At 41.2% G+C, this 15,257-nt stretch overlaps 1 protein-coding gene across 3 annotated transcripts in view; it reads left to right on the top strand.

Annotated features, from left to right (window-relative positions):
- Positions 1–206: 206 nt before the first annotated feature.
- The window catches only part of CERS1 (ceramide synthase 1), a 46,535-nt gene continuing 31,484 nt past the window's right edge, over positions 207–15,257 (top strand). The window contains exon 1 of one of the 3 annotated variants that reach the window (XM_075207456.1): positions 207–1,118. In XM_075207456.1, the coding sequence (XP_075063557.1) occupies positions 873–1,118 (246 nt within the window). In that variant the 5' untranslated portion in view covers positions 207–872. Of the gene's footprint in view, positions 1,119–12,176; positions 13,089–15,257 lie in introns of those variants that run through there. The other 2 variants (XM_075207439.1, XM_075207446.1) reach the window with 2 other exon arrangements.

Raw genomic sequence — 15,257 nt, 5'->3', positions numbered from 1 at the left:
TTCTCATCTCTTCTTAATAGGCAAGTATGATCTGATAGTTGTACATCCTCGTTACTGGACCCAGCTGACCCTCTCAGATGAGTTACTTAAAGGATCTGACATCACTCAGATTCTGTCCCCTTCTCTTGTTCTCTTCTGGAAGCGATTGGTTGCTGGACAATCCTTCCCTCTTTTCCCCTCCCCTCCATTCAAACGTGTTCTGAATACATACATATAAAGACTGGCTGCTTTTTTTCTGATTAGCAGACTGTAGTTCTCCCCAGAATCGGATGCATCATTCTCTCCAGTGCTCGGTTACCGTGCTGTGCCAAGCTCGCCTGTCTGCTCAGACTTCCTACATAGGATCTGATTGCTATCTATCTGCTCACTGAACTAGCTGCAGCAACCTCTCCCCTTTCCTAGAACCAGCCCTGCTACACTGGATGCTTCCAATCAGAGGAAGGGAAATTCACTGCACCAGCTTCCCCCTCCTCACCCCAGCAAGAGACTGAAGACTTTTCCTCCCATATGCATCACCCCTTCTACAGCTGGCTGTCTCCCCTTTCCATCTAACCATATTATGCATCACATCTGCCCCTATTAGATCTGCAGAAGGTAAGGCCAGGAAGGGAGAACATAGACCAGCCTACCTCTGCATCATTTACAGTCCCCTACAAAAGGGTCCACCAAGACCAAGCTTGCAACAGGTAACTGATGTCAGTGCACCTCTGTCTCCTGAATGCAAGAAGAAATTGCCTCATGTTTTTCCACTCACGTTCTTCCCATCCAATAAAGTCTCAAGCTGTTTTGGGGCAGGCCTTTTACTAATACCCCATCGGCTTGCTAATCACATTTAAGGAGAACAACGTCCTACATTTCTTTCTGCGCTAGTCATGGAACAAGACCATACAATACAAAATCTTAAGATGCCTTCATCTCCGGGGTACATGGAACTTATTATTGAGAGTGGTAGACAGTTCCTGGGTGCCCTGAAAGAATGCAAAGATTGTGGTTTGGTAACGTCATGGGCCACATTACAAGCACATGCTAAATTTACCTGGATGGAGTTGCTGTGCGTTCTTTTGTGTTCTCTGGCATTGACTGGTCTCCGAATGGCAACTACTACATGGATCTTCCAGGTCAGTGACACCCCCTGAAATGTGTACACTAGGCCATGTGCCCAGGAGCAGAGTGGGAATGTGTGAGGAGGGGAGCAGTTGTAAGACAGAGGACACTAGTCATCACAATAGATCATGTATTATCTGTCCATAATATAATAACATCACCTCATACTAATACACATAAGATCATGTAAAACTAAGTAAACATTCCTAATACATAGACATAAGGATATATACTCCAAAAACATACTGGTAGGTTAATTGGCTGCTAACAAAATTGACCCTAGTCTGTCTGTCTGTCTGTGTATTTTAGGGAATTTAGATTGTAAGCCCCAATGGGGCAGGGACTGATGTGAATGAGTTCTCTGTACAGCGATGCGGAATTAGTGGCGCTATATAAATAAATGATAATAATAATGATAATAATAATACTTCTAACCTTTTAATACACAGGAAACATACCTCTTCCTAATACTAATGAAGACATCGACCTCCAATCTACTTCTAATATACAGCCATCAGAGCACATATTGTTATCCCTACTAATACACAAACATTAGACCTCTCACCTCTTATTATTACACAGACATCAGAACATATACCTCTCACAAAGTTTCCATGATGTTAAATTTGTAAACCTTAACAATCATGTAACCTGCAATTTAGTCATTCCATAAATCATATCTCCTCATGTGCTTCCTTTAAGGTCCTAAGTATGAAAATACTGTTTCAGTACCCTAATTCTATGTATTCTGTTAATTTGTGTGCATTTAGTGCATAGTGCGTTTAAAGTTTCTAATAGACGACAAAGGGACTGTCTAAGAAATAACAAGACACATGAGCCTTAACCTCTTCTTATCTCCTACTAATACACAGATATAGGAACACACACATCCTATCTCTTTCTAATACACAGACATTGGAACACATACATCTTATCCCTAATACAGACATCGGAACACATACATCCTATCTCTTCCTAATGCGCAGACATCAGGGCACATGCACCCTAAAGCCTTCTAATACACAGCCATCAGGAAACATACATCCCACCTCCTCTTAATATACAGATACCAGGACACATACATCCCTCCTCCTCCTAATACACAGATCAGGGCACATACATCCCACCCCCTTTTAATGCACAGACATTAGGACACGTACATCTCACCTCATCCTTATACACAGATATCTCACATCCTCCGACTACAAAGACATCAGGACACATACATGCCACATCTTCCTAATACACAGACATCAGGACAATACATCACACCTCCTCAATACACAGACAACAGGACACATGTCCCATATCCTCCTAATATACAGATATCAGGATATGGGGTCATGAGTTCAATTCCCGACCATGGCCTTATCTGTGAGGAGTTTGTATGTTCTCCCCGTGTTTGGGTTTCCTCCAGGTGCTCCGGTTTCCTCCCACATTCCAAAAACATTGGCTGCTTACAAATTGACCCTAGTCTGTGTGTGGCATGCCAGTTAATACCAGGGCCCGAAGTTCCACTTGGCTGCATTGCAGACATCAGAACACATACATCCCACCTCTTCCTACTACACAGATATCATTCAGGACACATACATTCCCCCTCTCCTACTAGTCCATAGATCAGGACACATACATCCCACATCTTTCTAATACACAGACATCAGGAAACATATATCCCACCTTCTCCTAAAGCACAGACATCAGGTCATTTACATCCCAGTTTCTCCTAATACGCAGACACCAGGACACATACAGCCCACCTCCTCATAATATGCAAACATCAGGAAACAAACATCCCAACACCTCCTAATACACAGACATCAGGACACCTCCCACTACAAACATCCCACTTACTTCTAATACAAAGAGATCTGGACATATACGTCCCACCTCCTACTAATACATAAACATCAGGACACATACATCCCACCTCTAACTACTCCAAAGTCATCAGCAGACATATATCCCACTTCCTCCTAATACACAGAGATCAGGATACATACATCCCAACGTTTTCTAATACATATACACCAGGGCAACATGCCTTGCACCTACTTAAAATACACAACATATAAATATGCAATAAACAATCTAACTATAGTTCAATTACTTACAGAAACATGGTAAAATGCTTAACGTTATTTGTCTTTTTTTAGTCTAATTAAAAGTAGGCTATGTCTATTCACCAGAGAAAATGTTAGTTCCTGTCTTCTCTCTATTTTATGTGCAAAAGCAGAACAAGGTTTTCACCCCTAGCCAAAAATGAGAGTCGGTGAGGATGAATTTCAAATGAGTAAGCTGGGGGGAACAGAATAACTGCAGCTGCAGAACAGTTGCCCCTAGCAACATCAGCATTCTTCTGTGTCTCCATAGCAACACAATCTCACTTAGTGCTACCAGGATGATTTTACAAAGGAGTGGGCATGTGTAACTACTACAAATATATCTTCTCTTTTTAATCTCTTCTATTATAACCTTGGTGTACTAACATGGAGAAATGTTGTTACTAATGTGCAAGCAATATTTCTGAAAATTGTCACAATATTTTTAATGCAATTATAGCGCATTTGATGTTTGACGCTCTACTGTGGGAGTTACACAGCCTTCTTAAAGGGATTGTGCACTTTATCAAATATGCCCCTCATGTATAGTAAATAGGGGGTCCTCTCCCAGGAAGCCATTGTGTTGCTTGAATCCAAGAGACAGCTCACACTTTGACACTGTAAGGAAAATAAGCCCATTATAAGCTATTTACAGCTCTTCAATAACTCTCTCCTGAAAGGGCTACGGACAAAGTTTTGAGATACCTCAGGTTACAGGGGAATACTGGGGATAGTGTTTCATTAAGGAGGCATTGTTCAAAGTGTGCAACACCTTTAAGTTTGTCTTAGTTTACAGAACATACACAGCACCATCTGGAATGCAAAGGAGAATGTTGTTGGCTGCAAACCTTCCGTTTGACCAATTTATTGGCAAAAGCACACTCTTACTTTTGACTGTTAATGCCATCTTTATCATTAATGCCGTTTTTGTTCATTTAAAATGCCCCCACCTTCCCTCCACACATACAGCAAATTAAAGCTGAAGCTTTGAAGGACCTGTTACTTCGAGCAGAGAGCCAGCATGGTCAAAGATATGCCTATTTTCTATGCAGGCAAAACATACACACTGCAAAGCTGTCTCTGCTCCCAATAAAGCTCTATAAAACGCTTCCATAGAGCTGTATAAATCTTAGTTAGTGTATGTAAAAGTTTCAAGAGCTTATTGTAAGTGGAGATATTTTGCTACACACAGCTGACTTCCTGCCAGTGATTTCACCCATGGCTGATAACAGAGAATAATAGTCTGTTTTATTTTATTATTACCATTTATTTATATACCACTAATTCCGCATCGCTGTACAGAGAACTCACTCACATCAGTCCCTGCCCCATTGGGGCTTACAGTCTAAATTGACAGATAGAGACAGAAAGACACACAGACTAGAGTAAATTTGTTAGCAGCCAATTGACCTACCAGTAAGGCCTACCTACCTGCGGAATTAGTGGCGCTATATAAATAACTGATGATGATGAATTATTATTACGTTATATTTTCAGTTTAGTTAACGGTTGACTGCTTGTGAATTGTGTGACTGGCTGTGAGTGTGATTCTTCAGAAAAGGTTATGCATGCGCTGTCGCCATTATTGCTTTACAATTGGCCAATCAAGGCTTGCTTATATAATTTGTATAAGTCCTTTATAATTCAAATCTTTTTCCACCATTCACTGTGTTTCCTACCCCTAACAATAAATAAACTGTTGCGGTTTCCCAAGTATACCCATTGTCTGTGTTTAGTGTTATCAAGTGCATCTTGGTTCCAGGCACAAGGTGTCTCCCAAGTTGATCTCTGGTGGAAGGATCACTGCCCATATCACCCAAACTACTGTGAAGATTCAAGTGGAGACACCATGGTGAGAATAGAAGGTGAAAAGAATTTATGCTATACACGGTTTATCTGCACTTTTTAGGCAACCAGTGTTAGGGGTTGTTACATTGGAGGCACTGCTGAGATCCCGAAGAGACCCCACACAGTCTGTATTGAGAAAACCACCATGGCGAGATTTACAGAAGATGGTGTGAACAGTGATCTGTGGTTCTGTGGTTCCAGAACACAGCCTTGGAGTGTGTGAAGGACTGTCTGAGGTATTTGACAAAGAGGTCCTACAAATTATACAGAAATAACATTGGGCACAGAAAAACGTAATTGCCCAATGGTGGGGGGGGGGGGGGGGGGTCCTTATTGATTGAGACACAAATGACACTAGAGTGGGATTTCATCCTTTCTGCGATTCCGAATGCGCACAGTCAGAAGTGGGTCATAGTGAGACCACGAGTGCTTATCACCAGTGCAGTGGGTCAGACAGAGACTAGCTCTACAGATGAGGGTCCAAGTGGCTCATTGTTCCTTACTACATATATTCTGGGGGTGCATTCTCTAAAGAACCAGGAAGGACAGTGGAAGATCAGAGTGCATTATTCCTGTCTGCCATGGATACAACTCAGTAAGACTCAACACGAGGGTGTAAATCGATGGCTCAGGAACTTCTCTGGGATCAAGCACATTCTAGCTGGATAAGAGAACTATGAGGACTGAAGAGATACAGCATCACAATACCTAGAAGAATGGTCTTGCCCTGAACCTGCAAAATGGCAAATAACCATGGAAAGCTTAAGGGGCTCAGCAATGGACATAGCCTGCCATTTGATTTTTTATGGCTGGCTGCGCTTATGCCCAAGACAAGTTGGCAGCTTTGGAAGATGCTTTCAGGAACCTTGAGGATATGACTGACTTGTTGTACCAGCTATGGAACACTTATCAGGGTAGAAGCTGTCCAGATACCTGTACCGGCTGTACAAATTGATCTACCACATTGTAGAGAAAGGAGGAATGACCTTAAGTAAAGTGGATAGATGACTCTTGAGTCCGTTATTTATTGGAGCAATGACTGTTGGACAGAAGTTGCGTTATTTGCCCAGGGAGACCTCCCCATTCATTTACACAGCTAGTGTTTGCAGTCAGGAGTGAAGGATCCACATTTGAGGCCAGAGAACAAATGATGAGGGAAGTAATGGTGGTAAACACCAAGGCCCAAACTCCCAAATGTGAGGAGGTGCTTCTCTAGATCGCTGAAAAGCAGAGTGAACAAATTGCCCAACTTCTAACGCTAAAGAGGAGTGATTTCAACCTTCCAGAGTTTATAAGATGGAGCAACTGTCTCTAAGATTCCCTTAAGAACAAATTAGGGTAAGATGGCAGAGAGACTGAGACCTCAAAGGCTATTTTATATGCAGAAGATCATGGAATATATGTTGGCAATGCCTGAAAGAAAGGGGCCCATGGAGATTTCCAACCCCTCCACAGACCATCTAGAGAAAATGGAAGTTTATACAATGGGGCTGTCACGGTTAAATACAGGAATACAGCTAGGAGCCACGAATATGGTGAAAAAAACACTATGTTTATTTGCAAAAGTGTACAAATAGCAGGTAATCATGAGTTTGTAGTAAATACCAGGTGCAAAGCTTATGCAGGAAGCAGAAGGTAATATGAGCTTGCAGAAAACACCAGGTACACAGCTGATGCAGGGAAGCAGGAGGTATGGAGAGATCCTGAGCAGCAAATAACCAGAAGCATATCAGAAGGCAGGAACAACAAATAGGAACAGGATGTGACAACAGAGAGTAACATCAATAACCAGCAATGAATGCTGGGAGAGACAGGTATACATAGGGAACACCCAGGTGCCAGGGACAATTAGTGCAGCAGGTTAACTCCTACGGGACTAGAAAGGCACAATAGCAGCACCTCTGGTGAATAGAGGTACTGCTGCAACACATAAAAAGAAACACAAATAATAGAGTCTAATAGTCCTGGAGGCAGGATCTGCCAATACAAAGCAGCAAGCTGCAGGCAGATCATGACAGGGGCATTCTTATGCAGAATGGTGTAGAATCCCAGATGGATTAGTTGGTCCTGTTCCACAAATACAATTTTGCCTGTACGGAATTCCTGTATGGCCCTATTGGATAGGGACTGTCAAGTCCATCATGTTCAAGGGGTGGTACCAGAAAATAACTCTTCTGATGTGCCCATACAGCCTTTATCTGGAATCGTCTTCTGGGGATTAAGGGGTTAGAGCTACTTTACCTTGGATATATCATGGTCACGTTGAAGGTTCTGAGAGATGTAGTTGGAATAGATTGTGAGCTACATATAGGGGCATTGGTATGCCTGAAAGTTGAGAATGATTCCTATGAGGTACCCATCATTATAGGCACAAATACCCACCTATTTAACACACTAGACCAGTGGTGCCAAGAAGAGATCTATTCAAGGACTCTTATTATTCACCAAGCCTCTCTGGCAGCCTATAAGTAGAAAGAGAAACAAATAGTTATAAGAGAGAGGGCGCTGCCCCCCGAAAGTGTTGAGTCATATTTTGAGGAGACTTATAATTCCGTTGAGGAAAAGAGGAAAATGAATGCAGGAAAGTTGCAATGTGCTGCAGCCCTCTCACTAGGGGATTGGTACTTAAGCCAGGCTCATAAGTTCCAACATCACATCCATCTCCCTGATGATAAACTCTTCAGGGAGTGTTCCCAGAGACTAGCCCCAGCAGGCTGGGATGATGTCAGACAACACCTACAGAAGCCGTCATTCACAGCTGTGGTCAACGAGTCAGAGAGCCTGTATGTATCCCTGTCGTGAACATAGACTGCAGTTGTTTATAAGAGATAATTCATAGCTGCAGTGTAAATAGGTTATATCAAATGAATCCATTGATAAGTTTGAAGTGTCTGGGGGTGTGAGAGCACTGTGTTTGGGGGCGATTCCGTAGGTCTATAACCTGTGTGATAGGTAGAGAGAGACTGCGGGCTGAAATCGTGTGACCTCATTCAGCGAACACCCCAAAGTCACGGCAGATGGGAGTTGTTTGTGGAAAATTGGTGGCAGCAGTGGGATACACTATGCGATTCTGATCTGCGAGTCTAAGGAACAATCCCCTATATTAGTTGCTTGAAATAAGAACAGAACTATATGTATGTGTGTTGACTACAGAAAGCTGAATAGGAGAACAATCCCAGATCAGTACACATAATTGCAGAAGATGCAGAGAAAACGTTCTTCACATGTCTGTTGGGTTTTTTCAGTTAGAAAGAATGCCTCAAGGGATATCTGATGCACCGGCCACATTTCAACACTGTATGCAAAAAGCAGTTGGGTATATGAGAAGTACTGGTCTACCTTGACACTTTGATTGTATTCGGCCATTACCTACAAGATCACAACCAGCTTTTCAAAGTGTTGGACTGGCTAGTCGATCATAGGCTGAACTTATTGTTAGACACATGTGAGTACTGTCAGACAACTGTGAAATATGTGGGTCACAGTCAGTTGGGTGGAAATTGCTATCGATCCCGCTAAGGAGGAAGTAGTTTTAGAGTAACCTTGACCCACAAAGTTTAAGGCACTCCAGTCTATCTTGGGTTTCTATGGCCTTTCCAAAAACAGACTCAAACCCCTACAATCTATTTTGCACGCTGCGGCAAGATTGATTTTCCTTGCAAATCGTTATTCCTCTGTTGAATCACTCTGTATGTCTCTACACTGGTTGCCTGTTTTCTACTGAATCCAATATAAAATACTCTTACTAACCTACAAGGCCATCAACAAAGCTGCACCAACATACATCTCCTCTCTTGTCACAAAATATCTCCCAACTCGGCAACTCCGTTCTGCACAAGATCTGCGTCTCTCATTCACACTCATTACATCCTCCCATTCCCGGTTACAGGACTTTTTCCGGGCTGCACCCACTCTATGGAATTCTCTCCCTCGCACAATAAGACTTTCCTCTAGTCTACAAGCTTTCAAGCGTTCTCTGAAAACCCACCTCTTCAGACAAGCTTATAATATTCCTCAACCACCCTCTTAACCTCACTACACTACCCTATTACCACCTGTTAAACAATTACCCCTTAAACCAACATTGTTGTGTAACAGGATCATTTAGCTTATGAGTCACTTTTACCTTTGCAGTCTGGCTGGGCCGACTGCAAATGTAGACTTAACCTCATGTGTCAAACTCCCATTGTCCAATAGATTGTAAGCTTGCGAGCAGGGCCTTCTCACATCTTTGTCTGTTTTACCCAGTTTGTTTATTAGTTTACTATGTTTGTCCCCAATTGTAAAGCGCTACGGAATATGTTGGCGCTATATAAATAAATGATGATGATACTATAAAGGATTTCTGCCAAACTACTTGGATGTCTCTAAGCCACTTATCAATCTGACTCATGGTTATCTTTTTGGAGAGGGACATTCAGAGGTCTAAAGAGATGTTATCTCAGGCTCCAGTCTTAGCTTATACCTATCCACTGGCCTATGTATTGCTTGTGGATGCCTCCTTCGAGGACTGGGAGGAGTCCTATATCAGGAACAGGATGGAAAGCTGCATACAGTGTACTAAATCAGCAGAGGCCTTTCTTCAAGGGAGCAAAATTATCCAGTACACAAGTTGGAGTTCTTAGCCCTAAAGTGGGCCATTGTGGACAAACTACAGAGTTCAGTTTGAGGTAGTATTCCATTGACTTATGTACAGGTGATAGCGATGGTTGGATGTGGCAGGGCACCGGTAGCTTGCTGCTTTACCTATCTACAACTTTAATCTAAAAATACAAGCCTAGAAAAGCAAATATCGATTCAGACACCCTGTCATGGTTTTCACCGTAAGGTACAGGAGAAGGATTGGATCCAAGTTCCTTCTCCTGAATATGCGGCATGCTTCAGGAGAACCAAGTCATAGTGCCACCTGTTCGAAAGTGACTTAATTCTATAGGACAGAATTAAGAGGAGCACAAAGACAGATGAAGCAGTTCTGTGTTCACACCAACAAGAATTACTGACCCTGAAAGGGGAAGTGTTATATCTAGAGATCATTCGGAAGTATCCGGCTGCAGTTGGTATTGCCAGAGAAATATCTCCAAGAACTATGGGGCCTGTGCCTTGAGGAAGCACATACTAGATGAAAAATAGCACCACTAGTGAACATATCCAGCAATGGGCCTCTGGAGCTAGTGTGTATCAATTTCCTGTCTACTGAACCCAATCAAGAAAATATCTGCAATGTATTGGTAGTAACCAACCATTATACCCGGTATGCCCAAACTTATACTACTCAAGATCAAAGGGCAGTGACTGTAGCGGACCCTATGGAAAAAATTCTTTGTATACTAAGGGATACTAGCTCACATCCATTCTTAACAAAGGATAGATTTTGAATCGTCTCATCTGAGAATTATGTGAACGCTGATATCTCCTGCAATATGCTTTTCTTAAATAGCCCTGATATCTAAATTTGCTAAACAAAGCAGAAAGAGCCATTTCTGCATGGGTGCTTCCACTTTTAACAATTACCCAAGACCTTCATGGGCATGCAACATGTAGAAACACAATGAAAGGAGGAGCTCTATAGTGTAAAAACATTCTTTTATTGAGCAACATTAATACTATTTTTGTATCAGAAAAAGATAATGATAACTTGCTCATCACAAAGTAAACAAACCATCGTACTGACCACTGTAGTGAACCAAACCATGCCCATAATGCATTTCATCATGGGAACGTCACAAGTAATTAATTGCTTTTGTGCATTACCCTAGTAATAAAAAGCCACGCTGGGCCTGATTCATGTTTGGGCATCTGTCCAGCTCTCCCCCAATCAGGCAGCTTCTGCAATGTCTGTAATGAGTTGAGTATGAAATTCTCTCTCCGGCACAGTGCTTTATTTTCAAACTTCTAGCAGTGTTGTCAATACCCTTCTCCAGTGGGCTTTTTATTTGGATCTGCTACTCAGACCACTTGAGCATTGAGTTAGGTGCCAGATCAGGATATATAAGTTGATATTATTTATCTCAAAAGTATTCTTTTAATTTTGGTTAGTGTTATCCTTTAAGCTGCTCTGACATCACTTGCTCTGCCACTGTATATACATCCACCAATCCACACAGTGCTTGTTTGCAGAGCAAGTCTGTCTGTTACACACTGATGGCTCAAGCCACTGTACATCTTTTTTTTTTACTTTTTATATTCAAAACCATGTCATCATCATCATCATTTATTTATATAGCGCCAACATATTCCGTAGCGCTTTACAATTGGGGACAAACATAATAAACTAATAAACAAACTGGGTAAAACAGACAAAGAGGTGAGAAGGCCCTGCTCGCAAGCTTACAATCTATCATAAATACTGTATAAAGGAAGAAGAAAAAAAAGTCAATTGATCCATTTAATACCCAGATATTAACCTACATATATTTCTAATAAACAGGCAACAGGATACATGCATGTTCTTTTATCCTAATATGCACATTCCTTTGAATTCATGCTAATACATTTAACACAATTACCACTTGCCTTTTCCTAATACATACCTGCATCTAATATTCAAGTTATGTATCTCACATTATATTCTACTACACATATGGTTTAGTGTAAACAGACATTTTTTCCTTCCAGCTGCAAATTCACAGGCAATCCTCTCACTTGTCTGATTTATTAAGCCAAATTCCCTTTTCCTTCAAATTTGTTCTTCTGGGCAGTGATTTACAGATCTGTATTAACCAGCATTTCCATCGGCACTTATAGTGCACTGAACTTAAGATTTTTAGAAAATAACTGGGAGTTTATGTATATCAATAACATACATTAGACCACATAAAGGACAGTTTGGAAAAAAGGGACAAGGTAATTTGGACGAACATGAATCTGCCATCAACTATATACACAAACATCAGGACACATCTGATCACAAATACATTCTTCTCATCTCTTCTTAATAGGCAAGTATGATCTGATAGTTGTACATCCTCGTTACTGGACCCAGCTGACCCTCTCAGATGAGTTACTTAAAGGATCTGACATCACTCAGATTCTGTCCCCTTCTCCTGTTCTCTTCTGGAAGCGATTGGTTGCTGGACAATCCTTCCCTCTTTTCCCCTCCCCTCCATTCAAACGTGTTCTGAATACATACATATAAAGACTGGCTGCTTTTTTTCTGATTAGCAGACTGTAGTTCTCCCCAGAATCGGATGCATCATTCTCTCCAGTGCTCGGTTACCGTGCTGTGCCAAGCTCGCCTGTCTGCTCAGACTTCCTACATAGGATCTGATTGCTATCTATCTGCTCACTGAACTAGCTGCAGCAACCTCTCCCCTTTCCTAGAACCAGCCCTGCTACACTGGATGCTTCCAATCAGAGGAAGGGAAATTCACTGCACCAGCTGCCCCCTCCTCACCCCAGCAAGAGACTGAAGACTTTTCCTCCCATGTGCATCACCCCTTCTACAGCTGGCTGTCTCCCCTTTCCATCTTACCATATTATGCATCACATCTGCCCCTATTAGATCTGCAGAAGGTAAGGCCAGGAAGGGGGAACATAGACCAGCCTACCTCTGCATCATTTACAGTCCCCTACAAAAGGGTCCAACAGGTAACTCATGTCAATGCACCTCTGTCTCCTGGATGCAAGGGTAGATTTTATGAAGACTTTGCTTCATATGTTCTTCCACTCACGTCTTTCCCAACAAATAAAGTCTCAAGCTGTTTTGAGGCAGGCTTTATTCTAATACGCCATTTGCACTTTAATTACATTTAAAGAAAACAAAGTCCTACAGGTTTTATTCTGCCAATTATGGAACAAGAACATAGAATACACAGTCTTAAGATGCCATCATCTCCCGGGTACATGGAACTTCTTATTGAGAGTGGTAGACAATTCCTGGGTTCTCTGAAAGAATGCAAAGATTGTGGTTTGGTAACGTCATGGGCCACATTACAAGCTTATGCTAAATTCACCTGGATGGAGTTGCTGTGCGTTCTTTTGTGTTCTCTTGCATTGACTGGTCTCCGAATGGCAACTACAACATGGATCTTCCAGGTCAGTGACACCCCCTGAAATGTGTACACTAGGCCATGTGCCCAGGAGCAGAGTGGGAATGTGTGAGGAGGGGACACATACATCCCACCACCACCTCCTAATACACAGACATCAGAACACGTACATCCCACCACCTCCTAATACACAGACATCAGAACACGTACATCCCACCACCTCCTAATACACAGACATCAGAACACGTACATCCCACAACCTCCTAATACACAGACATCAGAACACGTACATCCCACCACCTCCTAATACACAGACATCAGGACACGTACCTTCCTCCACCTCCTAATACATAGACATCAGGACACGCACATCCCGCCATCTCCTAATACACAGACATCAGATCATGTACCTCCCGCTACCTCCTAATACACAGACATCAGAACCTGTATCTTCTGCCATCTCCTAATACACAGACGCCAGGACACGCACAATGTTAATTCCTGCCTTCTCTCTACTTCATGTACAGCAGCAGAAGTGATTTCACCTCCAGCCAGAATTAGAGGTGGTGGGGATGAATTTCAAAAGAAGAAACTGGTGGGAACTGAATGGTTGCAGCTGCAGAACGGTTGTCTATAGCAACATTAGCATTCTTCTGGGTCTCCATAGCAACACAATCTCAGTGGTACCAGAATGATTTATCAAAGTGTTTGGCATGTGTAACTATTACAGATAAATGTATCCTCTCTTTTTAATTTAGAATTCTATCATATCCTTGGTGATGTGTGTAAAAGACATCAATTTGCGCAGATTATATCAACTTTATGGCTGTTTGACACTTTGTTATTTTTATTACAGAATTTTCCTGAAATTGTTACAGTATTTGAACTTTTTTTAATGCAACTATATTGTTTGTTGTTGGACGCTGTACTGTGGAATACAGCCTTCTTAAAGGGGTAGTGCACTTTTGGAGAACCCATTCTTCATAAAATTTGCCCCAAATAAGGGATCCTCTCCCAAGAAGCCCCCATGTTACATGAATCCAGAAGCCAGCTCGTGCTTTGAAACTGCACGGAAAATGATCACACTGTAAGCTCTATTGAAGGTGGATTGTTAAGTACGAAGACATTGTCCAAAGTGTGCAACACATTTAAGTATATTTTATTTTACAGAATATGCAAACTATGCTGCAGGCAAAATACGCACAGTGTAAAACTACACTTGCTCCTAAAAGAGCTCTATGTAACATATTCAATAGGGCTGTATTGTAGAGCTGTGAACTCAGATCTTTAGTGCTGAGAACCTTCACAAAAAATGGTTGATAACAGAGAACAATAGCCTGCACTCAGTTCCATAGCAAATATAAATAAAACATCCGACATCTCAAGTTATGTCAAGCTATGGAAATATTATTAGTAGTTCTTTTACAGAAGGGGATTAATATATAAGTTTTAGTGGTATTAAATGCATTCTCGGAGGCAGAAATTCAATATTTATCAAGGTTTTTATGCCACAGTAATAATTAGCTACTCTGTGTATAAACCTCCTGTTATATACATATGTGCCTTTTCCTACTGATTGGACCATCTATTTATTCAGACGTATGATAGATTTATTTTTACTAAAGTCTTATTATTGTTCAATATAAAAAAATAAACATTTTTTTATATATATTCCTTTGGAGTAACACTTGCAAGTACCGTAAATGTTTATATAAAACAAAAGCAATATTGTATATTGCAAAATGGTAGGATTTCTATTATTTTTTTATCTTTGTATTTCAAGGGACCACTACACTTTCAAATACAAATTACCAAATGTAATTCATGAATGTGATATACATAGTTCAATGTTAACCTGATATATGTCAGTGCAGCTTTGATAAATGGGTAATGTATAGAGTACTACTTCCCCACTGTATTGCAATTAGTTATTAACATTTCCCAAATATTTAAGACTGCTAATGGGATATGGATCAAAAGGTTCACATTTCTGACAGCTAAAGGATAAGTCCCCTCTTTGATCTGGTAGGTCCTGTAATACATGGAATGGGTACAGCATGGAACCTGCTCCTGATCAGTGCCTTCTTGTTTCAAACTTCTAGTTGTGTAGCCAATGTCATGTGAATTTTGCTATTTGATTTTCTGAGAGTCAGGAGTCAATTATATATTATATTAAATTATTATATTAATTTCACCAAACACTTTTTTCTTAGTT

The sequence above is a fragment of the Mixophyes fleayi genome, chromosome 1, assembly GCF_038048845.1.
Source record: "Mixophyes fleayi isolate aMixFle1 chromosome 1, aMixFle1.hap1, whole genome shotgun sequence".
Taxonomy (NCBI): Eukaryota; Metazoa; Chordata; class Amphibia; order Anura; family Limnodynastidae; genus Mixophyes; species Mixophyes fleayi.
This window is presented reverse-complemented; position numbering and strand designations above follow the sequence as displayed.